Genomic DNA, 26,614 nt, shown 5'->3' on the forward strand with positions numbered 1-26,614 from the left:
GAGCAGGAGGGGCTCCATGCTCAGGGCTTTGTTTCTGTGTGGTTTTTAGGAATTGGAGAAGGAAGAGCCTCTGAAGTCAGTGGCCTGCCAGTATCACTACACTTCTACTCTGTTCTTGTCCTCTTTCCTGCTGCTGTGGTACTCTCTCTGTCTTTCTTTGATTTGATTTGATTTGATTTGCTGTTCTCAGTTTTGCCTTGAACCATTTTCCTGGAGCTTGTCTGCACTGTCTCCTGGCCTGTCACAGCAAAGTTGCTGCTGGGAGAATTCCAAACTGTCCTTTCTTGTGTGATGCGTTCTGGCCACTGATTTTTACCCTTGTGTTTCTTGTTGTCTCTCAGTGTCTGCAGGGCCTGGATTTCCTCCATTCCAACCAGGTGATCCACAGAGATCTGAAGAGCTCCAACATCCTTCTGGGAATGGCTGGCTCTGTCAAGCTGGGTGGGTGTTCGTGGCCAGGCACGGTGCTCCCGGGGTGTGAGTGTGAGGCTGTTTCCAGTGATGGTCAGAGCCCCACAAGTGCTGCTGCTGGCACTGCCCGGCCCCTGCTGCCAGCTGAGAGCGGCTGCCCCGTGCAGAGAGCTCAGGAGAGGAGCAGAGTGTCAGGAGTGGCTTTGCTCTGGGCATGGCCCTTCCAGAGGGACAGGAGTTGGAATCTAAACTGCAAGGGAATCAGTAAAAGCCACTGCATGAACGCTGAGGGTTTATTTAAGGGTCCAGTTCCATCATTCCTTGGCCACAGCCCTGAGGACTTTTCCAGCTGACTTCACTACTGCATTCTCACACTGAGAGTGGGGAATCTCTGTGCTTGGTTTCCTCATTGCAGCTGTCTTTGACAGTGTTTGTTTCTGTCCTCAGCTGATTTTGGCCTCTGTGCTCAGCTCAGCCCTGAGCAGGACCAGTGCAGCTCCATGGTGGGCACTGCTCACTGGATGGCCCCAGAAGTTGTGACCAGGTCTCTTTATGGCCCCAAGGTGGACATTTGGTCCTTCGGCATTGTGGCCATCGAGATGGTGGAAGGAGAACCTCCTTACTTCAAGGAAACAGGGGCTATGGTAAGAGGCAAATTCTCCAGGGTTTGCAGAGGCCTGTGAGCACAGGCTGACCCTGCACTGGGAGGAGCTGCTGGAGGTTTCTGCATATTGGGAAGGGAATTCCCAGAGGACTCGAGCCTGAACACAGATGAATATTCTGCAGTCTCCAGCAACAATTTGCTTTGGGTTTCAAATTGTTGCAGCTCTTCTGTCAGTGAGGATGACCTGAAAACGTGCAGCCAGTGTATCAGCTCTAATGTTATCTTGCAAAAAAACCACAAACCAACCCCAAAACCCATCCCCAAACCCAACAAGTTTTCTGAAGGAGTTTCTTAAAGAGGTTTTTAAGAGAGGTTTAAGTTGAACTCCCCCCTGATTTTTCTCACTGGGAAACTTATCTAAAACATGAAGATGATTGCTTAACATCCCTGTAGTCCAACATATTTCTTTCCTAGTCCAAGCTACTTTCTCTGTCATCAAGCCTGAGCTTTCAGCAACCCCAACCTCCTGTTCCTTGCCTGGCAGTTTCTGGGATGGAGCATCAGGAATTCATTTACTTCAGTGTCAGTGGCACTGCAGACATGTGTTTGATGCAAGAATCCTTTGAAATAACACACACAGACCACACTGACTCTTGAAAATGGCCTGTAAAGCTGGTGTCCGTATTTGGAGGAGCAAAATGTGCTGTTTCTGATGGAGGTTCCTACTAACAAAGTCAGACAACTAAATGGCCTCTCAAGGCAAGATCATTTGGATGTTGCAATGGCTGTGGCTGCATCAGGGTTTGGGGTTATTGGCTGGCATAGAAAAATGAGCCGTGAGCAGCATTTTTGCCAGGGAGGAAACTGCCCCCGGAGCTGGGGCTCAGTTACCGGGGTCGATGTGAGCAGCTGTGGGTGTGAAGGAAGCTGGCACAGTGCTGCCTTTGCTTTTCCTGCAGGCTCGGGCTCTGATCCGGCAGAACGGGACCCCGCAGCTGCAGGAGCCGCGGCGCCTGTCGGCTCTGCTGCGGGACTTCCTCGAGTGCAGCCTGGACTCGGACGACGAGCGGCGCTTCTCTGCCCAGGAGCTGCTGCAGGTGAGCGCGAAGTGGCTGCAGGGGAAACAGCAGCGCCAGGGAGGGCTTTTCTTGGGGGGGGACCTCCGATAATCTCCAGCCTCGCTGCTTTTCACACGCAAAGCAAGCAGAATCCTCGCCTGGTTGGGGTTGGCTGGGTCCATTCGAGGTCATCTGGACCTGGTGACCCACAACGAGAAGGGACATCTTCAAGTGGGTCAGAGCCCTGCCTGACCTGAGCTTGGATGCTTCCAGGGAGGAGGCACCTCCCACATCTCCGGGCTCCCTCTGTCAGTGTTTCCTCTGGTAAAAAAAAATTCTTCCTTAGACCTAATCTGAGCTCGCTTCCGTCTCTTGAGTTTCAAACCATTCCCCTTCGTCCAGGAACTTGACTCTGGAAAGTAATGGTTCATTTCTTTCTTTTTTATCCTTTGGGCAGCACCCATTTTTATCATCAGCCAAGCCTCTCTCCAGCCTGACCCCTCTGATCGCTGCAGCAAAGCAACCACGGGTGCAGCAGAGGAGACAAAGCACTTGAGAACAGCTTTTTGTTACAGTAGTTAGGACAGTTAGTTATGGTAGTTAGCACTGCTAGTTAGTTAGGGTCGTTAGGACTGTTTGTTATGGCAGTTTTTTGAATAAAAACTCTCTTAAAACCTCAACACCCTTGTGTCCCTGCCTTCTCCCCCTGTGACTCAGCTGCCCCGAGCAATGCGAGGGGAGAGCGAGCCCAGCCTCGCCCAGAGCTGAGCCCCGGCAGAGCCCAGAGCAGCCTCGGCATCTGCAGAGTCAGCCTGGAAGGAGGCGCTTGGAGCCTCCTCGGCTGCAGCCGCCTCTTAGTTACAAACTGTGCGTGGTGGGAAATGCCACTGGTTCTGCAAGAGGGCAGAAGGGGCCCGGGGAAGGCCCAAGTGCTCCATGCAAGGGAAAAACCCACCCAGCGCTGGAGAAAAAACACGCTTTTATCCCCTCCAAAAATGTAATCCTAAACCAAGTGGAACAGGGGAAAGGGAGGAACCCCGGACCTTCGGGCCCTGCGAACCAAAGCGTCCCGCGGGTGTTGGTTTCTGCCGGGCTCGCTGCCCCCAGCCCAGCCCAGCCCAGCCCAGCCCAGCCCAGCCCAGCCCAGCCCGGCTCAGCCCAGCCCGGCCCAGCCCAGCCCAGCCCGGCCCAGTCCAGCTCAGCCCAGCTCAGCCCAGCCCGCGGGCAGGGACACGCGTTTGGAGGAACCTGCGAGGGCGAGCAGGTGAAGGGGCTCCGGCAGTGACGGGTGAAAGGAACAGGGTGAATGTGACTTAAACAAACCCTGGGAATCTGCTTGGAAACAGGGCCAGGGACTTGTAGGTAAGAAGGAACGAAAGAGATTGTCACTTCTAGAAAATGGTGCTAATTGGCATGGACTGTTGTTCAGCCAAGGCTGTGTTAAATTCTTGAACTAGAGAAGAACAGACAAGAGAATTATGAATATTGTTTTACTAAAAAAAAAAAAAAAAAAAAAAAGCAGGTGTGTGTGGTGCACATTGGAGGGGGAGATGGAGTGGACAGAGCGAGAAGTCTGAACCTTCCAAGGTACAGTCCCGGGGACAGGGCAGCCACCTCTGTACTGCAGACAGGAACCCGGAACAGTGACACGATCTGACTGTGACCCCCATCCCCTGTGTGGGGACAGGGGAGGGAATGGAGAATAACAGGAAACCCGGGAAGGAGGGAAGGGTGAGGGGAAGATGTTTTCCTAGGAATTATTTTCTCATTCTCTTGCTCTGAGTTGTTTGATAATGTTATGAATGACGTTCTATTTTTCCAGTTTATCAAGCAACAAGACTAAATGTAGCAGCAAATTTTTAATAGTAACAATTATAAATGGATACAATTAAAGTATTGGAGAAGAATACAATCAAAATGCATATATTTGAGAATATAATTTAGTATAATTGAGGTTCGTATAAAGCATAAGCAAAACTGACCGGGGATACGGGGAGTGGCTCCCATTCCTCACGTACCAAAGCATCAAGGCCAAAAATCCTATTTATATACTATGTGCTACAGAAGTTTCTAGAGAACTCCTCCTAGTTTCTATTCCTAAAATCTACATCACTATGTTGTACGGCGCATGCTCTACTAATGGGTTAGGGGGTCTCTCATCCTTTTGAGGGTCTTATTTCCGATGAAGGCTCATCATCTTCATCAGTGTCTGCTGTGTAACCTGCAGGTAGCGCATGCCCACTGTGTGACTGAGCAGATGTTTTCCATAACAAGACTTGAATTAAATCCCATGCTTGGAATCGTCCCATTTTGGCCCATTTCCAGGTCAAAATTCTATTTCTAGATGCTACTTATCAGACCTATGTCCTTCTACTATTCGCTTCCAACATCCTCCTTCGACTCCCAACATGTGGAAGATGTCCTTTGTCCTGTCTCACCCATCTCCCCCCTCACTCTGTAACAATTATCTTCTATTGATCTAAATACAATTTTGCTAATATAACGACAATTAGCACGAATCACATTTATCACAATAATAAATTCAATTAATTTCCCCAAGTCAGGTGTATTGACCAGTGATTAAACTCTCCCCGCCCTTATCCAGACCCTCGAGCCTTTCCTAATGTGTTCTGTTCCCTGCGCAGTGTGAGGAGGGAAGAGACAGAGAGGTTTTGGCCTCTCTCAGGCATCCCGTGCTCCGGCCCGGGCTCCTACAGAGGCTGCAGGTGGGTCCCGTCTCCATCCTGGACTCACCCCGAGCTCCCGGCGGTTCAGGGCAGCAGCGGTTCCTTGGCCTCCTGCCCGGGCCGGGCCCAGCGCCAGGGCCCCGCCTCAGGCGAGGTTTCCGAGAAATGGCAGAGTTCGGGGAAAGGGAGGAGGAGTCCGTGCCGTGTGCAGAGCCCGCCCCTCGCTGCGATTGGCTGAATATGCCGTCACTCCTCGTTCTCGCGCTCTGATTGGGCAGAGGGGGACAAGCCCCGCCCCAGTGCTGCAGGCGAGGCGCCCCTGGCGCAGCAAAGGCGGCATTTCCGCAGCGTCTGTGGTGGCCCAGGAGGGGCCGCGGCGGAACTCGGAGGCGGCCCCAGCGCTGCGTCCCGAGGACGGGGCAGCCACCGCTGTGCTACCCTCAGGAACCGGGACGAGCCAGCGCTGCTCCGGCACCGGCTCCTGCCGAGGCCCCAGCGGGAAGGAGACCGCGGGCAGCCGCTCCCGCAGCGCCCTCAGCCCAGCGCCAACACGGGCCGGCACCGGCACAACCAACCCGCCAGAGCCCCCTGCCGCCCCCGAGGCCCGCAGCGAGCCCCGAGCCCCCGCACAACCGAGCGCGGCTCCCACCTGCGCTGGGGCCGCCTCCCCGGTGGTTCCCAGTCTCCCCCTGTATGATCCTGGGCATTCCCAGTATGTTCCAAATCACTCCCAGTAGGATCCCAGTCGCCCCCAGTCATTCCCAGTATGGTTCCTTTCACTCTCAGTCCCTCTCAATAAGAGTTCAGTGTCGCCCCAGTTCCAGTATGAACCCAGTCGCACCTTCTATGAAGCCATTTCCCCCCCCGATGGTCTCAGTTGCTCCCAGTATAAGTCTAGTCACCCCGGTATGATCCCAGTATCTCCCAGACACTTCCACTATGAGTCCGGTTTGATCCCTGCCACCTCCAGTATAATCCCAGTTACTCCCAGATACTTCCAGTGTTATTCCAGCCACTCCAAGTTGGACGCCGTCAGTCCCAGTATGACCCCAGCCTGGGCCAGCTGCTCCCAGTATGATCCCAGTTACAACTGCATTATTCCAGTTTCTCTTAATCACCCCTGCTACAGATCTGATCACTCCCAGTATGATTCCAGTCAATCCTAGGATGATCCATGCCACTGCCAGTCTCTGTAAGTATATATCAGTTGTCCCCTGCGTGCTCCCAGTAGCCCTCAGTGTGGTCCCAGCATGATCCTGGTGCCCCAGTTCTGCTCCCAGTGGGTTCTCGTCCCAGTCCTGGTGTACCTCGGCGTCCCAGTCTGTCCCAGTACCTTCCCATTAGCCGTCGTCGTTTCCCAGATCCTGCCCTGCCCTATTCCCGGGCACTGAGACCCCCCCCTGCACCCCCTTTCCCGGGAATCCTCCTCTGCCAGTCCCTGGCTCCCCTGTTTCCGTGACCCCGGGGACCCCCAGACCCCCATTCCCGGCCAGCCCGGGGCACCTCACCACCAGGCCTCCTTTTCCTGGGAAACCCGAACAGGCACGGGGCTCTCCAGCCGCTCTGGGATGTATGATCACCCAAAAGAAAAGGAGAGAACAGGAGAGGGATAGAGAGAAGGAGACTGGGAATCAGGGATCGGGGTCACAGCGCCCAGTCCTGCTCCGCCAGGGGTGGGACCAGCACCCGCAGGAAAAATTGGATCGCGGTGCTCCCCCCGCTCCGGGCCGAACCCGGCGGGTTCCGGGCAGAGTTCGAGCGCAGGGTCCGGGAGCCCAGCACAGCCCGGCCCGGGGGTCCCGCAGTGCGGGGCTGTGCAGGGTCTCAGGTGGATCTCTGAGGGATCCAGAGGTGTCCCAGGTGCGGATCCGGGTGAATTTCCTGGAATTCCCCCTTTCTCCCTCCCCCCCGCGCTCCCTCGGGCACTTTCGCATCTCTCGAGCTGCGCCACAGCTGCGACCGCCGACGGCAGCGATGGCTCCAGCGCTGGGTCTGGGGCTGCTCTTGGCGCTTCTGGGGCTCCTGGGGGGCCCTGGGGGCGCGACAAAAGGTGAGTGAGACCCTCCGAAACCGGGACCTCCCTGAACCGCAATTCCTGGGCACCAGGATCCCCCTAAATTTCCATTTCCGAACACCGGGAACCCCCCTAAACTCCGTTCCCGGGCACGACATCCCCCGGAATCCCCATTTTAGGTCGTGTGACCCCCCCAAATCCCCTTCCCCAGCACTGGGACCCACCTGTACCTCCTTCCACAGGACAGGGACCCTCCTGTACCCTCTCTTCTGGAGAAGATCTGGAGATCCCCTTGAACCCCAATTTCTGGTCACCGGCACCCCTTGAACCTCCATTTTGGGTAACCAGAACCCCCTTGAGCCCTGAATTCCGGGAAGGAAACTCCCCCTTAACACGCATTCCCCAGCACTGGAACCCCTGAACCCTCGGTTTTGGGTACGGGGACTCCCCCGTACTCCCTTCCCCAGCACCGGGACCCCCCTGCACCCCTATACCCGGAACTGGGATCCCCCCGCACTCCCGTCAGTGCCCTGGGAGCCCCCTGCACTCCCATTCCCAGATCCGCCCTTTTCCTCGGCTTTTGGACCCCCAGATCTCCCAAATTTCTGCGTCACCCCATTTCTCCATTCCCGGCGTTTCCTGGAACGGGGTTCCAGGGGGTCCCCCGGGGTCCTGGTCTCAGCGGAGATCCAGATGAATTCCCTGGAATTCCCCTTTACTCCCGTCTCGTTTTCGCGTCTCCCAAACTGCGTCCCCGGAATCCGCCCGCCTCTCCCTGCCGCAACTCCCCCTTTCCCGTGACCCAGGAAACCCCTGGACCCCCATTCCTGCCTTTCCCAGATCCCAAAACCCACTTGTCTCAACTCCAGGGACCCCTGGACCCTCTTTCTTGTGCACTGGGACCCCCTGGGTACCCCATCCCGCCTCTTCCAGGTCGTGGAGGGTCCCAGGGGGGATTCTGGGCTCTGGGACCCCCTGAATTTCCAGTTCCCGGGCACTGGGACCTCCTTGCACTCCCTTATCCAGTACCAATCCCCCCCTGCACCCCCTTTCCCATCCATCCCACCTTTCCCATTTCCAGACCTCCCTTTTCCTGACCCCATGGACCCCCATTCCTGCTTTTCTCAGCCCCCCTTTTCCTCTGCATCAAGGGCCCCCGAGCCCCTCATTCCAGTTATCCCGGGTCTCCCCACCTTGTGACCTCTCTTTCCTGGGCACCTTTCCTGGAACCCCCATCCCACCTCTCCCAGTCCTTGTATCCCCCTTTCCTTGGCACTGGGAGTCCCCTGAGCCCCCATTGCTGGACACTGGGACCCCATGCACCCCCTTTCCATCTCTCCCAGTTCCCCTTTCATTGATCCATAACTCTCTCAACGCCCCCAAATCTCCGTGTCCCCCCAGTTCTCTACTCCCTGCATTTCCTGCACGTGGCCGTGTCGGAGCCCAGCCCAGGGATCCCCCAGTACATGGTCACGGGGTTTGTGGATGGGATCCCCTTCGAGCGCTACGACAGCGAGCGGGGCCGGGCGGTGCCACTGGCACAGTGGATGGAGGATGGAGCCGAGCCGGGATATTGGGATAGGAAGACCCAGAACTACGTGAAGGACCAGGATGTGGATGCCTGGAACCTGGATAATCTGCGGGACCGGTACAACCAGAGCAGAGGTGAGTGGGGGGATCCATGGGGCTGGAATGGGATCGCTGGGGCTTGATTGTGGATTCACAGGGCGCCAAGGGGATGAGATGGGGATCCATTAGGCTGGTATGGATATCTTGTGATCCATGGGTTGGGATGTGGATCCATGGGGCTGGGATGAGGCTCTGTGGGTCTCCATCAGATTCTGGGGCTCCATCGGGCTGGAATGGGGCTCTGGGACTGGGACATAATTCCATGGGTCTCTGTGGGTGCAATCCCCTCAGGTCTCCACACTGTACAGTGGCTTTATGGCTGTGAACTTGTATCCGATGGGAGTGTCCGTGGATCCTATCGGAGTGGCTATGACGGGGGGGAATTTGTCTCCTTTGACCTGGGATCCAGGAGATTCGTGGCGGCCGACAGCGCTGCTGAGATCACCAGGAGGCGCTGGGAACGTGAAGAGAACGAGGCTGAGGAGTGGACAAATTACCTGGGGCAAGAATGCCCAGAATGGCTCCAGAAATACGTCAGATACGGGCAGAAGGAGCTGGACCACAAAGGTGGGAGCAGAATTCCTTTGGGAATGTGGAATTTGGGAACGGAGGACTTGGGAATGCAGTAATTCCAGTGGGAATTCCATGGGCAGATCTCACCCCCATTCCATTCCCCTGGAATTCCATGGACAGATCTCACACTGATCCCATTTCCATGGAATTCCATGCATGTCTCTCACCGTTATCCCATTCCAGAGCCCCCTGATGTCCATGTGTCTGGAAAAGAGGAACACGGGACACTGATCTTGTCCTGCCACGCGTACGGATTCTACCCCAGCTCCATCGCAGTCAACTGGATGAAGGGGGATGAAATCTGGGATCAGGAGACGGAGTGGGGCGGGATCGTTCCCAACAGCGACGGCACCTTCCACACCTGGGCCAGGATCGAGGCGCGGCCGGAGGAGCGGGAGCAGTACCGGTGCCGGGTGGAGCATCCTGGAATGTTGGAGCCTGGGATCTACGCTTGGGGTGAGGCTGGGAATGTGGAATGTGGGAATTGGGAATTTGGAATGCCCAAATGGGGATTCCCCTCCCCCTGCTCACCATCCCTCGTTTCCCAGATCCAACATCTGGCAGGAATCTCACTGTGGTGGTCGCTGTGTCCATCATCGCTGCCGTCCTCATCCTCATTGTCCTCATTGGATTCGTTGTCTGGAAGCACCAATCCGGTAACGCACGGGATGGGGGCCGGGAAGGGGCATGGATCCACCTGGCACTGTTCTGGGAATCCTGTGCCACCAACGCTGATCCCACTGTTTTTCCACAGGGAAGAGGGACAGGAATGAATACAGCATGGCAGCCAGTGAGTACCAGTGGTGGATCCAGCTCTGGATCCCCTCTGTGCAGATCTCAGGATGGATCCTGGGGTTAATCCTGGTGTGTGATCCGTGCTAGAATCTCATGGATTTTCTCTTTCTGCAGGAAATGATGTGGGAACAACGGCTTGACCGCAGGTACGGAGAGGGATGAGGGTGGGATTCCAGAGAGGGATCAGGGCAGGATTGGATAGATTGGGATCAGGGAGGGACTCTGGATCAGAGCAGGGGTCCAGAGCAGGATCAGATGGAATTGTGGAGTGGGATCGGGGCTGGATTCTGGAGCGGGATCAGCTGGGATGGATGGAACAGGATTGGTTGGAATTCCAGAAAGGAATTGGGGCAGGATGGGTAGGGCGAGATTGCGTGGAATAGATGGAGCAGGATTGGTGTGGGATGGATGAAGTGGGATCAGGGAGGTCTTCCAGAGCAGGATGAGTTGGATGGATGGAGCAAGTTTGGGACAGGATCAGGTGGAATTCCGGAGCAGCTCCCGCTCTCCATGGGCTCCAGCCAGGTCCATCCTGTGGGATGGGGACAGGGAAAGGGTGACAGCATGACCCTCTCTCATCCCAGCAGGAATCACTGCCTGAGCAATCCCCAGAGATGGATCCAGCCCCTTCCTGTGGTAGTCGATTTGGCTGAGATGGACTGGGATTTAGCCCAAATTCCCTATAAAGAAAGCACAAATTTAAGACCTTGGGAGGCAGGCTGTTAAAAAGCAAGGCCTTAGACATTAGGTCTGGTCCCTGCCCTGCAGATGCAGAGGCTTTAGCCTAAAACCATGGGCTTTGTAAGGACACGTCAGGCATGCCTAGGCACGTCCCTAATTCTCATTTGTCTTTGGACATTTGCCCTCGGTATCCCTGTGTATATCCCTCCCCCTGGTCTTTGGATGCAGCCTCTCAGATCACATGTTCACAGATGGATTAAAAGGATATCACAGGCACACCATCATTCCCATCCCACTTATTATTATTATTATTATTATTATTATTATTATTATTATTATTACTAGCCACGCTGTAACCCGGTCAGGCTGGTGAAGTTGTCACAAAGGGAAAAACCCCCATTGCATTACAACAGGCAGCCATATCAGATTCCACCTGTTCCAGGTTAAATTCACATGAAGGGGAAACTGGATTTACAGAGATATCTAATGGCTTTAGGTTCCATGTTGCAGAAGCTCCAGAATTCCATCCTGCTATCCAGACCCATAGGACTGGACACACCTGCACATCCCTTCCAGCCTGGACACTGGGTCTATGTGAAGTGGTGGGACAGTGATCCTCTACAAGCCAAGTGGAGAGGACCATTCCAAGTCCTGCCGACCACCCTCACCTCAGTCAAAGTTGCTGGCAAAGGACCCTGGATTCACTGCTCCAGAGTTAAGGGTTCTGCTCCTGAAACAACTGAAAATACAGAGACTGATGCAGATAAAAATATGTTTTAAATTATTCCTCTTCTGTGCCTAAAGAACTGTTTGTAATAATCAGGATTCGTCTTTGCATGATAGCCAACTGTGCAAGACATTACTACTGTTAGATATTTACTGTTAGATATTTATATATTATTAGATATTTATCTGTTGTTAGATGTTTACTGTTGTTTGATATTTATCTATTAGATATTTATTTACTGTTAGATATTTACTGTTGTTACATATTTACCTATTTATTGGGGGTTAGGTTTCTTTTCTTTTGTTCCTTCTTACCTATAGAATTTTTCCCATGAATTGCTAGAAAATTCTAACTGCAGCTACTGGTTAGTGCTTTAGAAAACAAAAGGTTGGCCTGGCCCAGGTAAAAAGGAGGGCGGGGGTGGGCAGCTACTCAAGGCTTTGGGTTTTGGAAGACACGTTTGGAGCTGCTCTTGCTCAAGGAGAGGAAGTCCCCGTGACCCAGCACAGAGCTGCTGCTCCTTCTCCTCTGGGGTGAGCCTCTGCTCGTAAGAGCAGCCACTGACCTAAGGCCTTATTAACCCCTTCCTCACTAAAAGAGGCACCGATCACCCTCTGCTCACACCCAGCTGCCGCTGCCCGCTGCTCCTTCAGCGCTGCTCTGAGTTTCTCTGCGCTGAAGCCCCGCCCTGCCCTGCCCTGCTGGGACGTCCTGCAGTTCCAACTCCTGCCGAAAAATTGCCTGATACATCTCGTCCACCAGCCCAACATCTTTTGTTCATTCCTGCTGTTCTAGCTTAGTGCTTTTCAGTCCTGCAGGGGCACTGGGATTGACTGCCCCAAGGCTTTGAGAAGCAAATCCTCTCCTCCATCCTTTCCCATCTCGGCCAGAAATGCTGTCACAGGCTCCCTGGTTCTGTTTGTTATTAATTCCATAGTTGTTGTTTTCTTGCCTTGTTATACATACCAGTAAGAAACTGTTATTCCTATCTCATATCTTCGATTAAAACCCCCTTAATTTCAAAATTATAATAATTCAGAGGGAGGGGGTTTACATTCTCCAGTCCGAGGGAGAGTCCTGCCTTCCCTAGCAAACACATGTCTTTCAAACTGAAAGAAATTTTGGTGCCCAACATTCTCTGCGGAGAACTTTGTTTGTGTTTCCAGGCCAATGGCGGCTCGGGCCCGGGCCCGTTCCAGGGCTGTTCCTCATCTCCGCCTTTGCCCTCCCACAGCCCGGGGGGCCCTGAGAGCGCGGGCCGAGGCTGGGCCGTGTGCAGAGCCCGGCCCTCGCTGCCATTGGCTGATTGTGCCAATGTCACTCCTGGTTGTCGCGCGCTGATTGGGCAGAGCGGGGACAAGCCCCGCCCATGAGGCGGGGTGCAGCAAAGGCGCCATTGTCGGACAGTTTGTGTGGGCTCGGCAGCGGCGGCAGCTGCCCAAGGCGGTGAAGCCGCGGTGGAGCTCGGAGGCGGCCCCAGCGCAGGTGGGAGCCGCGCTCGGTTGTGCGGGGGCTCGGGGCTCGCTGCGGGCCGAGGGGGCGGCAGGGGGCTCTGGCGGGTTGGTTGTGCCGGTGCCGGCCCGTGTTGGCGCTGGGCTGAGGGCGCTGCGGGAGCGGCTGCCCGCGGTCTCCTTCCCGCTGGGGCCTCGGCAGGAGCCGGTGCCGGAGCAGCGCTGGCTCGTCCCGGTTGCTGTGGGTGGCACAGAGGTGTCTGCCCTGTGCCCGGGGCTGTGCGGGAAAATTCCCGTGGCCAGAGGTTTGTATGCCCAAAGGAGACAGAGGAGTCCTGTAAAAGTGACTTCGTTCATGAACAAAGGGAGAGGCCATGCGGCATTTGGCATGCGGTCTCTCCAGTTGTTGTAGCACGCAGTCTCCTCTTTATCCTCATTTTCCCGGCTGCATTCCGCCTCTCCCTTTCGCCACCGACTGAGGTACTTTGAAGGCTCAGACTTCCCGATCCGACTACTGCATGTCCTCGTTAATATGTACCTCTCCTTTTGTATAACATCCGATATTCATGGCTCTGTTAAGTGTTTCTCCTTCTCGAAGGTCAGGCACTGAGCAGGATCTTGGCTGAGCAGCTGTCTCTGGAAATTAGTAACAGTTTCTGAAAATGATGGCTTCTCCCATTACTTCCTTTTATACAAATCCCTGGCCCTATCTCCAGGCATATTCATCTTACTCTACTCAAATCCTCTTCTTATTTTCTCAGTAATTATCTTTACTGACTTTAATTACCACTGGTTCACTCTCATTTCCTGGATCCTCTTTGGTTTGGGATTATTCTCAGTGACCTCACTGCCTGTCCTTTTGTAGCCGTTTCTGGATCAGGAGGCCTGGCTGCCACCTGCATCCCCTTGCTCACCTGCTGAATGAGCTGCACTCAGCGAGGTGTCGTGCATGGTAAAAAGATGAGAGTTGCTGCAGCTCATCAGAGGAGGAATTGCATTCGTTTAACCCATGGAACCCCAAAAACTTGTCTAATTTTCATCCTTTCTACATTTCTACCAGAATATGAGCTACTTTCTACTTTCCTTTGTTATCTATTTCACCAGTTTTCCGTTATTATCTGTTTGCAAATAGCAGTTTGAATAATCTAATTTTCCACAAATGTCGCCTTCATCTTTGGCGTGTTTGGTTGTCATGAAGGTCAGGAGCTGGGTCTGTCTGCTTCATTATTATTTCGAGGACATCTTGTAATCTAATGCTGTAGTACAAATGATAAATGGGTCCTTGTCCCCAGCAGTTTTAATCTGTGTTTCTAAAGCTCTTCTGACTGCCTGGAACCAAAGGTTCTCTTCCAGAGCAGGAGTTGCATGACTCACATGTGGCCCCCCCACAATCTGCTTTTTACTTGATATCTTTAGTGTTAGAGAGTCAAGGCATTACTTGATTCTGGTCGGGATGTGCAACAGAAATCATTTCATCCACACATAAGTGCCCGGGTTGTGCAGAGAAAATCATTCCATGACACGTGAGTTTTACTAGATTTTTCCTGAACTTTATACAGTCTTAAACCCTTTGGAATCCATTGGTTTAGTGTTCATTGCTTCTAAGTTGGATAGTTCTTAATATTTGGTATCCTATTGGCCCCGTATTACTTTTCCTCTGATGTTAATTAGGTCCACATTCCTGGATTTCCTTCTCAGCCTTTTCCAGACCAGGTGCCTCCATGTATGCCGGGGGCAGTGTCTGGGGTGGGTGTTCCTTGATGTTTGCTTCATGTTTGTTAGCCTTGTGGGTATCTTTTGGGCTATTCCCAGTCTGTTGAGATGTTAAACTCATGTTCATTTAATGTAACATCCCTTTAAAAACACACTTAATAATTCCTTTCTCCAAGACAAATGCAAATCAAGCCTGCCTAGAGAAATAATTCTGAAAACATTTTTCAACTTGGTATAATTTCCGACCATGGAATCCCCGGGCAGCCCAGTGTGTGAGTGTAACTGAGGGGCAGAGTGGAATTGTGCCGTTGTCTTCCCCAGCAGCTGTGGCAGTGCAGGCACAGAAAGCAGCGAAGCTCCAGCAGCAAGGATTGGCCCCAGTGTGTGGAGATGCCAAAGGAGGGTGCCCAGGCAGAGGATTTCAGCAGAGGATCTGTGGGCAGGCCCAGGGGCTTGGCCCGATGTGGAGCCCTGGCTGCTGCTGCGTTGCCTTCAGTGCAGGGTCAGTGGTGCCCTCCCATGCTGCTCCTGCAGCCGGGAATTCCAAATCTCCGGGGCTTGAGAGCCCCTGAGCCCAGGGTGAGGGGTCCCCCCGTGTTGAGCTGTGCTGGCGGCTGTTTCTGTGCTCAGGGACTCTTGGAATGGGCCACGGCACTTGGCCACCAGTGGTGCTTCTTTGCACTCCTTAGGCAGGACCCGATGGCCTGGGTGGATGTTGTGAACAGCAAAGTGCCAAGGCAGGCTCTGTGCCAGCCCAGCTTCCTGTGGCAGAGATTTCACAAGAGACAGGATTCTGGCCACAGACTGCTTGAAATATACATCCCTTATCTCCAGCCCGCACTAGGTGGAGAATTACCAGGGCAATGAATTGCAAAGATCAATTCCAAGGGAGATAATTGAATATCTGCCCTGGGTCTGGCTCTTATTCTTGCCCAAGCCAATGGCAAAAGCTGTATCCATTGCATCTTGGTTTCTATCACCAGCTTCCAAAGGAGTTTGTTTATTTCCCCATTCCTTCTTTCTACCTGCCCAGAGCTCTGGGGGTGCAAGGGCTTGTGGAGGTCCCATTGTATTCCTAAAGTAGCCATAACCCCCTGAAGGATCTTTGCTGTAAAATGAGTTCCCCATCTGAGAGTCTGTTTTTTCCACAATTCTTTATCTTGGAGTTGTTTTAGAAATACCTTAATAAACGATCCAGTGATTGCTGAACAATGTTACAGTGTTAGCTGGTTTACACTGGGCAGTGAATTTGGCCACTGCTAAGAGAAGTGGCCTGGCCTAATAGACAGGCCCCCAGAGAGCAGAGATAGGCTGGAACTCATTGGGTTACATCCTTGTCTGTCTTCAATTCTGTCCTAAGCTGCAGGGGCTATTGGTCAGAGGGCTGAGCAGCCTAAACTTGGAACCAATCACAGGCGCTTACCTGGGAACATTAAGAAAGATATTTAAGAAAAAGTCAGAAAAATAAAGAGGACTTTTTCATAAGGATCAGAGAGTGCTGTGTTTTCTCTCTCAAGTACAGCAGCAGTCGACTCAACAGAAGTCAGAATTGCTTTTTTCACCCTGTTAGCTGCCATGCTGTCACCAGAAGATATTTGAGCCTTCCTGCTCAGGGCATTTCAGTGCCAGGCTCTTCCAAGCACACCCAGCTCTGCCGGTTGAGCTGACCATGCAGGCGGTAACCTGAGCTTGGTCTAATTCCCTTTCCTTCATCAGAGCGTGTCTTGGAGCCCTTTTCCCTTCTCCTGCCCTTGCAGACCCATCCATAAACACATTTTATCCCGCAGGCCAGGGAATGTCTCTTAAATCTCTCCCAGCCTGGCTCTGGAGCTCTGTCACTCGAATGCAGTCATGGGTTTGTTCCCAGCCCCCTGTGCAGGCTGTTCAAACAGGAGCCTGGGTTAAACCCTTCCCCTGTCCTCAATTCTAAATCCTCCTGTGCCACTGAACAAGTTTCATTCTGTAATCACCGAGCACTGCTCATCCATGTAGAGGCTCCTTTGGTTATCAAAGCTTTCACTTGGTGCCAGACTTGAACAACAGGAGATCTCCTGCCATCAGTTTTTGGGCCTCAGGTCCCATTAAAGCTGTGGCTGCACAATTCTGCAGACAATGAGACCACTCTGGCCACTGGGCTAAACATTTTAGCACAAGAATTCCTTTGGCATGGCCCTGTTTAACATCCACATCCAATTCAAATTTTTTTTCTGAGTCTGGTAGAGCCATGGCTGCAGCATCAATCATTTGTTTATTTCATTATCTTAAGTTTTGTTCCATTTCTTGTATCCATACCACAGCATTGAGACTATCTGGTGTTTAAAAGTCACAAAGTGTTCTGGCTAGAACAGAGAATCCTCAATCCAGATCCTGCAATTTCCTATTAATCGTCATACTTCTTGCAACTCCTTTTTAATCCTGGGTTATTTCTGAGCTTCCCTGGTCTCTCTCTGGGTCAATACACCAGAAGCCTGCAGTCAAAATATGTCCCAAATATTTTACCTTTTTCTCCACCATTTGCCCTTTTTTTTTATCAAATATTTAAAGATGCTGTTTAGCCTGAACATTCAGCCATTTCACGGAGGCTTCTTCTACCACTTCTTGTCCTCCTGATTGCAGCAAGTCATCCACATCCTGCATTAACCCAATCCCTGGGCGTGGGGTAAATTCTTGTGATATTTTCTGCAAGGCTTGCCCCAATAAGGCTGGTGCTTCCGTGCATCCCTGCAGAAGGACCGTCCATGTCTTTTCCATTTTCCCTTCTATCTCTTGTTCCCACTCAAAGGCAAAATACAGTTTACCACCCTGTGTAACTGGCCTCCCTAGAAAGCATCTTGGCCATCAAGGACTGAATGGTGTCAGTGTGAGGAGGGCACCTGGTTCAAGATGGTGTAAGGATGTGAGAGCCCCTGGGTACTTGGGTCTTAATATGCACTCCACTTTTGTACAGCTAGTGATATTCTTGGCTCTGTTAAGTCTTTGTTCTTCTGGGAGTTCATGAACTGAGCAGGACCTTGGCTGAGCAGCAGTCTGTGTGGTCAATTAATAACATTTTCTGACCCTGATGGCTTCTGCTGTCACTTCCTTATGTCCACGTCCCCGGCCCTGTGTCCAAGCGGATTCGCAGCATGTGTTTGTAGAGACCCTTTGCTGTTGTTCCTTGCATGGGGGTCCCCCGTTTTGGGGCCATCCCCCCTGGAGCAGGGTGTCCCGGCTTGGTGCAGCCCCGCCCCTCGGGCAGCGCTGAGCCAATGAGAGCGCGCGGCGGTGATGACGCAGCAGTGTCCAGGCAGAGCCGCAGCTCCCAGCGTTGCCCACCTGGAGCCACCTGCGCCCGGCCCGGGCCCCAGCGCCCCCCGGCAGGGGAATTTGGGGAGGTGGGAGGCGGGGAGCGCCAAGGCCGGGCCCCCCCGCGCTGTGGTGGCGGCTGCAGTGGGGAGCGAGTGCGGGCGGGAGCGGCCGAGAGCCCAGCGCTGCCCCAGCCCGAGCTGCCCCAGCTCCATCGCTGCCCCTGCGCTGGGATGCTGTGGGTTTGGGGGGAAGAGGGAGCCGGCAGTGGGTGCTGGGCCTGGGGGCAGCAGGAGGAGGGAGGGACAAGCAGAGTTGAAGAACAAAATGATCAAACGATGCATATAGGAGGAGAAGGTGGGATTGTGCATGAGAAGGAGGAATAGTAGGAGGAAGAGAAATGTGAGGAAAAGCAGGGACACAGGAGAAGGAGGAGCAGAAAAGAGAAGCAACAGAAGTTTCCATCCCTCCCTCTATCTACAGCCTCACCCCTGCAGCCCCAAGTTCATTGCCCCCCTCCAAATGCAGCAGGTGACCAGAGAGGGGGATCTATGATTTTCTGAAGGGTCAATCTTGGTGTTTGAAAGCTTTATTGGGGTAAAAGTTGGTGCTTTATTTCTTTTGCGGGGACTGAATCTTTGTATTTCAAGGGGATTTTGGCTGAATCTTGCTTTGTGGGGCGTTTTTGATGTGTATCTTGAGGTTTGGAGGATTTTGGGGCTGAATCTTGGTGTTTCAGAGGTTCTTACAGACACAATATGGCCAATAATTTTCTGGGATGAACCTGGGCAAGGGGGAACCGCCAGCTCAAGGCACTCCCCTCTTGTTTTTTCCCCAAACCAGGATTTTTCATTCCCAAGGCGTTGGCAGATGGAGGAGGAGGAAAAGCCCCGGAGATCTCTCACAAGGAGGGGCTGCAAACCCAGCCCAGAGAGCTGCGAGGAGGAAAGACCCTCCCTGAGCCGGGAAGGCGGCCGGAGATCCAGGCAGAGCTCAGAGCTGGTGGAGAAGCCTCCTGGAGGGGAGAAGCCCCACAAGTGCTTGGAATGTGGGAAGGGTTTCAAGTGGAGCTCCGAGCTAATCCAACACCAGATGATCCACACTGGGGAAAAGCCCTACGAGTGTGGGAAATGCAGAAAGAGCTTCAGGACTATTTATTATCTGATGCATCACCAGGTGATCCACACAGGGGAACGGCCCTACACCTGCTTGGAATGTGGGAAGATCTTTGGGTGGATCTCTGCCCTGAAATACCACCAGCGCATCCACACTGGGGAGAGGCCCTACGAGTGTCCCAAGTGTGGGAAGAGGTTTCACACCAGCTCAAATCTCCTCCTACATGAGCGGATTCACACAGAGGAGAGGCCCTTCCGCTGCCCTGACTGCGGGAAGGGATTCAACCGCAACTCCACCCTCACTGTCCACCGGCGCATCCACACTGGGGAGAGGCCCTACGAGTGTCCTGAGTGTGGGAAGGGCTTTTCTGACAGATCAACCTTTACCAGACACCAACGGAGTCACCACTAAGGGAAGCCTGTGAGTGTCCCGAGTGTGGGAAGAGCTTCGTGTTCTGCTCCAGCTCCATCTCCCATGGGAGGATCGGTGTTGGATGATCCCCAGTGACCCCCGTTGGGCAGAGCCCTGGTGATCCGTGATCCTGGTTATCCCTGTTGGGTGGAAGGAAGGGGTTGGAGAGATTTCTCTCTCTTTTCCTTGTGCTGCTGTGATTTGGTTGGTAATAAATTCCCTCGCTGTGCCCAGGCTGGCTCTGTTTTTCCCGTGACGGTGCTCGGGGCAGGATCTCTCCTGTTCCTTCTCTCAACTCCCGGGCCTGTTCTCAGCCAATCGGAGAATGCGATGAAGAAGATTCAGCCAATCAGAGAGAGCAGCTGTGATGACTCACCGGTTGCCGGGCAGACCCGCAGCACCCAGTGTTCCCCACCTGGACCCCACCCTCCCCCCCAGCCACGATCCCCCCGCGGGGTCCCCCCAAGTCCTTTCCTAGTACCCCCCACTAAATGAACTGGGTGTAACTGGGAAGCTTTACTGGGAACACTGGGAGCAGCTGGGCTTAGGCAGAGTTCCAGCAGTGCTGGGGGAGACCCACAACCCTCCCAAAATCAGTGTGTGGATGGAGCAGGGGGTCCTGGCCTTCCGTGAGTTCATGGGGAGGGGCTGCGGCCGCTGCCGGCTCAGGAACTCTGTGGGCAGAGAAAAGGGGTGACACCCGGCTGGAGGTCCCCAGGAGGAGCACACCTACTCTGGGGGCGGGGGAATATGAACCCGGGGTCCCCCCCTCACGTTCTTGCACAGGTAGAAGCCGAGCCCCAGCGCCAGGAAGACGAAGCCCAACACGGAGCCACCAATCTCCGTCAGCACCTTGCTGTCAGCGGCGTCTGGCGGCATCTCTGGGGGATCACAGGGGTCAGGGCCACCCAAAACCTCTCACGGACATTTCAAGCCTCTCCAAGAATCCTCCCAATCTCCCCCAGCCCACCTAGGGCTCCCTAAAACTTCTTCTAATTCTTCTAATCTCTTCCTGGCTTCCTTGGGACCCACCAAAGCCCCTCCTGTCCCTTTCAAAATGCCATAACTCCCTCCCATTTGCCCCCCACTGCCCCAGGACCCCCACACCATCTCCCAATCCCTTCCCAGCCACACTAGAACTCACCAAGATCCTCCCAGTCTCTTTCCAACACAACCAACCTCATTCCAAACCCTGCTTTCCAATCCCTGATCTTTTTCCAGCTCCTCCACGCTCACTCAAATCCTTCCCAGTTATACCCAGCACCCCCAGACACCCTCCCAGTGCTCTCCAGGACCCCTAGAACCGCATCCCACCCTCCCCAGCATCCTTCAAACTCCTTCTCAGCCATCCTAGACCGCCGATCCATTCTCCTGTTTTAATCCAGGCTATCTCAAACTCCCTCCCAGTTACTCCCAGCACACGCCAATCCCTCTCCCAGCTCCCCCAGTGCCTCCCCCACTCCCCTCCCACTGTGGGGTCCGGGCCGTGCTCCAGGCTGACATGCTCCACCTGGAGCTGGAGCTGACCCCGTGCCGGGGGGGTTTCCAGCAGCACCAGGAGCTGGTAGAAATCCAGTCCCCATTAGGGACCAGATTGGTGGCCACATGCCCCGAGAGCTCCTGCTGGCCCTGGAACCATCTCAGTTGGATCTCGGCAAGGCAGAAATCCATCACGGAGCAGAGCAGGCATCTGGGGCTGGGCTGGGAGCTCGAGGGCCACAGTGAGATGGGCACTGGGGAGCGCTGGGAGAGAGCGGGGACACACTGGGATCAGCTGGGGGGAGACTAGGAGAAATGGAAGAGGGCTGTTGTGGAAGTGAGAGGGACTGGGGATGAAAGTGGAGAAAGTGGGGGAACACTGGGAGAGAGTGGAGTGGATTGGGGAACGGGAGAAAGAGTGGAGGTTCGAGATTGGACTGAAAAGGACTTGGAACAGACTGGGAGGGATTGGGAATTCACTGGTAGAGAGGGTGGAGGTCTGGGAGTGGAATGCGAATGGAATGGCTGTGGACTGAGAGGAATTGGGAGGGACTCTGGTGACACTGGGAGGGACCGTGAGGACACTGGAAGAGACTGGGATGGACTGGGAGAGCCACCGGAGTTACTTGGGGTGAGGGGCAGGAGGCCCCGGGGATGGGCACAAGAAGGGCTGACGTGTCTCGGGTGATTCCCAGGGAGGTTTTGAGGGGCTCCAGGGTCATTCCCAGGGCAGGGCCCGAGGGAACACGCTCTGCCCCACGCTCACCTCTGCGCTCCACGAGGAACGGGCTGGACAACTCGTAGTTGTGCCGGCAGTGCCTGTCCACCGCAGCCCGTCTGTACTCCATCCATTGCGGGTCGCTGTTCCAGTGCCTGGCAGCCTTGTCCCCAAAGGAGGTGTCCCCACGTGCAGCCCCACATCGCTGCCCAAGTGCAGGAACTGCTCCCGCTTGGAGATGTTCCTCTCCACGAACCTCAGCCGGTCGGTGCCGTGAATGAAGTGACACTCGGACTAAACCATCTCCTGGAACAGCGCTGTGTGTGCAGGACACAGGTCCGGGGGTGTCCCCCCAGCAGCCCCCCAGCAGCCCACAGTAGCCAAGAGCTCCGGGCCCCCGCCACACGCCCCATGGCCAGCGCCGGGCAGGGTCTGACACCTCCCCCCTGTTGGAACCCTGGAAACTGAGGGGTTTGGGCTTTCTGTGCTGACAGGCATTGACCTCCAGGAAAACACTGCTTTTGACCTGAGGCTGTGAAGAAGGTTTCCAGAATTGTGATAGAACTGGGATCACTGGTGTGTAGTTTGAATAGAAGTGTGTAATGTCCCATGGTGGAAAATTTAGAATTTGTGGTTTTAGACTATATTAATACATATAAAACAAGATGGAGGTTTTAGGGTGGACTTTTCTTTCTTTTTCACCTTCTTCACGGGTCTTGGTGGTACTTTTGTAATTGGATAGAAAAATCCACAGTGCAGGTCACGGGTGATTGGTTGTTGGGTTAAAAGTAAAAAGAATTTAGCTGTGTGTTCTTATTTGGACAGATTGGCCCTTAAAAGGCCTTGTAGAGAGAGAGAGTGTCCATTTTTAGCCTGTTAGCTAGAAGTGCTGTAGAACTCACTGTAATATAGATAAGAATTAATAAATATCTGAGTTCGAACACGAAATTCCGTCTCTCGAGCATTTAATCCTGACTCTGGAACAACAAAAAAGAAGATAAAACGCAATACCCCCCTCCCCAAATTCTCCTGGCGGGGGGCGCTGGGGCGGGGCGCGGGTGGAGTCCAGGTGAGGAGCTCTGGGCGCTCTGGGACTGCCTGAGGAGTCATCAGCGCCGCGCGCTCTGATTGGCTCAATTATTTTGGTGCCTTCTCTGATTGGCTGAGGAGAGGCCCGGGAGTTGAGAGGAGGACCGGGAGAGATCCTGCCCCAGGCTAGCGGTGGAAGAACATCCAATTAACAAGGCATGCAGATCATTTCCCAGCGGACCCCACACTCCTGTAGGAACTAAATGCACCGAGGATCTCACGAGGGTCACCAACTCTCTGGCGGCCAAATCCAGCCCTGCGCTCCCTGCGGGTGCGGGCACTCTGGGAAGGGCTCAGCTGCGGGTCAGATGGCCGGAGAGTGGCTTGGTGGTCACCTCGTGTGTGAGGCAGTGATGGGCTGGGGAGATGCGTGGACACCACATGATCAGAGAGCTGACTGGGTAAAGGGACACGGCAACAGCGACACCGCAGTGACAGGCAGCCAATGCGGGCTTGTTTCAGTAAAGTTTGGGTTAAGTTTCTCTTGGGGGTTGTTTTTATTTTCTTTTTTTTCCCTCGCCTCGCTGTCTGGAATTTTTTCCCATTGACATGCTAAGATGTCTAGTGATAGGGGGAGACTCCCTGACCCTTTTTGGAGTTTCCCTCGTAGGGCAGGGGGGATGGGGGAGAAGAGGGAGAACATCGCAAGATCAAGGGCAGGTAAAGGAGAGGTGTGGGCAGCTGCTCGCTCTCTCGCTCGTTTGGCTCGGAGAAGGATGGCCACTGGAAAACCTCGCCCTGCCATCCCAAGGATGGGAGCTGCCTTTCCTCGGCTGTGGGACCCCGCACCCTCCTGCTTGGACACTCTCCCACTTCAGACTGCCACCTCCACACAACCTATTGGAGCACTGGGACTGACACTGCCTCCAAGGATCCATGAGCAGAGTCTTTCCTCCACCCTTCCCACCCAGGACACAACTGCCATCACCCCAGCACTCCTGCAGCCACACGGGATCACCGCATCTGCCCCTGCCCACCGGGAGCCGGCTGGCACTGACTGCCAAACTGGGACGGTAACTGCAGCAGAGGGGAAAGGTGTCCACAACCAGAAAAACTGTTTCTGGGTTCCCGTCTTCTATTTGTTGTTAATTACTTAACTGTTGTTGTTTTGTTTGCCTTGTTATATATATATACACATACTAGTAAAGAACTGTTATTCCTATCCCCGTATTTTCGCCTGAAATCCCCATAATTCCAAAATTATACTAATTCAGAGGGAGGGATTTATTAGCTCCATTTCGAAGGAAGGCTCTGCTCTTCTCCAGCACACACCTGTCCTTTTTCAAACCAGGACAGATTTTTGGTGCCCAACATGGCCCCTTTCCCTCTGGGAGTGGCTTTTATTGAGTGTAAGAGAGAGGTTTGTCCACAGAGAGAGAATGCAGGAGCACCATCATAGAATGTGTTGGAAGACCCTTGAGGAAGGGATCCAGCAGTTGAGAGAAGTGGCAGTGCTGGAGGTGCTCTTTGGGAGGGATGGACAGCATGACAATGACCCTGACAAGGTCAGGTGCACAGGGCAGATGTTGTGGAACCTGGCAAACCTGGGCCCATCTCAATACACCACCTTCATTGCAATGGTTAGTGCTGACAGCAGCCGAGAAACAGTGGGTTCTGTCACCAACAAACTTAGAAATTAGGAGAATATGATCAATGGCCGATGCAGGCTCATGTCTCTGCTGTGATTAAGGAACACAAAGAGGAGTTTAAAGAGGAGATGAGGGAGGAGATGAGGAAGATCAGTGCAGCACCAGTGCGAGTCACAGGCCCCAAAGTCAGAGCCCAAATGTCCCCCAGCTAGAGAGAGGGTACACCTCATGAGCTGCCTGTGGTTCTTTCTGCGTGACCATGGGGAAGACATGAGAAGGTGGGATGGGAAACCCACTTCTGTCCTGGCAGCACGGGTGCATCAGCTCAGTGAGGGAAACACAAACTGAAGGAGTTCTGATAAAGTGAAGGTAGCCTCAGCCTCCCATGACTGAGGTGTTGGATATTACAGAAGGGAGGATGATCTGTCAGATTTCCTTGAAGGAATCTCCAGCATGTATCCTCAGGAAAGAAATAATAACCAGGGCTATAGGGGCCCTTTTTCTAGCCAGGGAGAGGCACAGGAAAACCGGGTCTTTTGGATGGTGTGGATCTGATGGCCTGGCACATCAGAGCCACAGAAATATAGAGTGTTAGTTGATCCTGGTGCACAGTGTACCCTAATGCCATTGGGACATGTGGGAACAGATCCTGTGTCAATTCCTGGGGTGACGGGAGGATGGCAGGAATTGACTCTGCTGGAGGCTGAGGTGAGCCTGACTGGGAAGGAGTGGCAGAAACATCCAATTTTGACCGGCCACTTCACTAGTGGGCGTTGCCCATGGTGTCTCTGCTGCAGCTCTTGCAGCCATGTCCTGTCCATGGCTCTGAGCCCCTTCTATTTCTTCTCTGGAAAATCACATTCCTGTATCTCCATCTGCTTCTTCTTTTTGGAAGAATCTTCTATTTACAAGGGTCCCCAGCACGTTCTTCTATTTACAAGGTCTGGACCTCCACAGCTCTCGACTGCTGGCAGCTCTTCCCAGTCACCTTCCCCCACTGGGGTTCCATCTCCACCACTATCCCCACAGCCGGGCTATTGCCTATCACGTCGGGGTCACCACTCATTGCAGTTGAGACAGAAGCGATGACAAAAACTCCGTGTTCATGCAACAAAAACCAACTTTTATTGAGGGCTGTTCTCCCTATATAGCCTTTGAAGTCTGCATGGTTAGCTCTGCTTGGCTAAATTAGTTGCCACCTGGCTAACTGGCCAATGTCTGCCCGTGTCCCAGATGGCCTAGACCTGCTCCCCAACAGCCCAGACTGCTCAAGTTATATCATTACGGTAGTTATAGAATTATTTACATTATAAAATTACAATTGGGATTAGTTATAACTGTAAGGCCTCCAGGCCAGCTGTTAGCTACTACAGGTTTAGTGCTGGCCAAATCTTCCACTAGAATTATTTACTCATTTCCTGCTGTGAGATAAGTTTAGGAGGAAGGCAAAGCCGGCTCAAACCTTAAAGGGTATAAAGAATGGACTGTACTAACAGAACTAAAAAAATTATAAGAATCAGAATAAAACCTTCACAACACTTCTCCTCCCCCCGATACCTTCTTTTCTTTCCCACTGACAGAGTGCAGGAACAATTCAGCCAGTTTACCGTCTCTAAAATAGTCTTTTTCCAGTTCACTTAGGGAGAGGAGTCTCTCTTGTCGTGCTATGGAGACTTCTCCACAAGAGACAATTCTCTCGTGGCTTCAAAGTCACAGTGCATCAGCTGCCCAGGAGAATGGAAATCTCATCACTTTGTAAAAGTCTCTCCCCTCGACCTACAGCTTTCCCCATAATTGTTTTTGAGGGCTCAATCTTTGGCTAATGGGGTACACTTTTAAGGATGAGCTGCTCAGAAGCAAAGGTTCTCTTCATCTATCTCTGAGATCATCTTCATCTCTGGGAACAGAGGTTCTCTTCTTCTTCCCTGGGGTAAAGGGTCTTCATCACTCTCATCTCTCTCTGTTCAAGCTACTTCAATATCTGCTTGTTCAGCATGGATGCTTTTGCTCATGCCTACAATTTGAACACTTCATCCTCCACGTGCTTTTCAAAAAGTTACAGGGAAATGGAGTCTGACGTATCTTCCCCATAGACTTACAAGAGGATTTCAGCCCAAGAGTGAGGCATCTCCTCAATCCCTCCCATCTGGGACCTGAATTCTACTTCTCTAACCTTGGGGTCCACATGTTGTTCCTCCAGGTGTCTTCACTCTGTCCTGTTCTCTCACTCAAGAGAGAATTGAAGGTCTGCAAGTCTCATCTGTACCGTGAAAGAGATAATATCTTGTTCCAAGGCCTGCAGATAATCATATGATCCCTGCTAGGTGGTGGCCAGAGCTGTTTACAGTGGAGAATTCTGGGGGGGGGTGTGCCAGGATTTTCAAGGGGCCCAGACAGGACAGTGTGGCCACTCTGGCTGCACAGCTTTTTCAGTGGTTTAACAGGTTGTCAGTTCTCAACACTAATCACTGATTAGATTTTGTCAGACATGGAGGAAGCTCTCAGCAGCTCTTGTCAAAAAAAGTCATTTCCAGTGGTGGTTTCTTCCCTCCTCACAAAATGTCAAATGTGCAAAACCAGCACA

General features: G+C 53.2%; 1 protein-coding gene, 1 long non-coding RNA gene and 1 pseudogene across 3 annotated transcripts; 2 read left to right on the plus strand and 1 right to left on the minus strand.

Annotated features, from left to right (window-relative positions):
* The first annotated feature begins 1,974 nt into the window (after positions 1–1,974).
* Positions 1,975–2,753, plus strand: LOC148217924 (uncharacterized). The gene is made up of 2 exons (XR_015800677.1): positions 1,975–2,112; positions 2,531–2,753. It is a non-coding gene; the product is annotated as an uncharacterized LOC148217924 (long non-coding RNA).
* A 3,948-nt stretch (positions 2,754–6,701) lies between these two features.
* On the plus strand, positions 6,702–11,423 carry LOC148217925 (class I histocompatibility antigen, F10 alpha chain-like). Of its 2 annotated transcripts, none has more exons than XM_088158395.1 (8): positions 6,702–6,810; positions 8,176–8,439; positions 8,695–8,970; positions 9,160–9,432; positions 9,525–9,632; positions 9,731–9,766; positions 9,886–9,917; positions 10,949–11,423. In XM_088158395.1, exons 1-7 carry the CDS (start codon positions 6,735–6,737, stop codon positions 9,909–9,911), a joined length of 1,059 nt encoding a protein of 352 aa, XP_088014521.1. In that variant the 5' UTR covers positions 6,702–6,734; the 3' UTR covers positions 9,912–9,917; positions 10,949–11,423. The 2 variants fall into 2 exon arrangements, with proteins under 2 accessions (XP_088014521.1, XP_088014522.1); XM_088158396.1 differs by having other exon boundaries at positions 10,963–11,423.
* Positions 11,424–20,000: 8,577 nt separating this feature from the next.
* LOC148217926 (H-2 class II histocompatibility antigen, E-D beta chain-like) lies at positions 20,001–24,811 on the minus strand (annotated as a pseudogene).
* Positions 24,812–26,614: the final 1,803 nt, after the last annotated feature.

This window comes from Sturnus vulgaris, unplaced genomic scaffold (assembly GCF_052056855.1).
Source record: "Sturnus vulgaris isolate bStuVul1 unplaced genomic scaffold, bStuVul1.hap1 Scaffold_198, whole genome shotgun sequence".
Lineage (NCBI taxonomy): Eukaryota > Metazoa > Chordata > Aves > Passeriformes > Sturnidae > Sturnus > Sturnus vulgaris.

Bases quoted from the DNA above. Each gene is read 5' to 3' on its own strand.
- LOC148217925 (XM_088158395.1), top strand. From the start codon at position 6,735: ATGGCTCCAGCGCTGGGTCTGGGGCTGCTCTTGGCGCTTCTGGGGCTC. The intron at 8,440-8,694 runs GTGAGTGGGGGG...CAATCCCCTCAG, and splicing joins CCGGTACAACCAGAGCAGAG to GTCTCCACACTGTACAGTGG. The intron at 9,633-9,730 runs GTAACGCACGGG...GTTTTTCCACAG, and splicing joins TGTCTGGAAGCACCAATCCG to GGAAGAGGGACAGGAATGAA.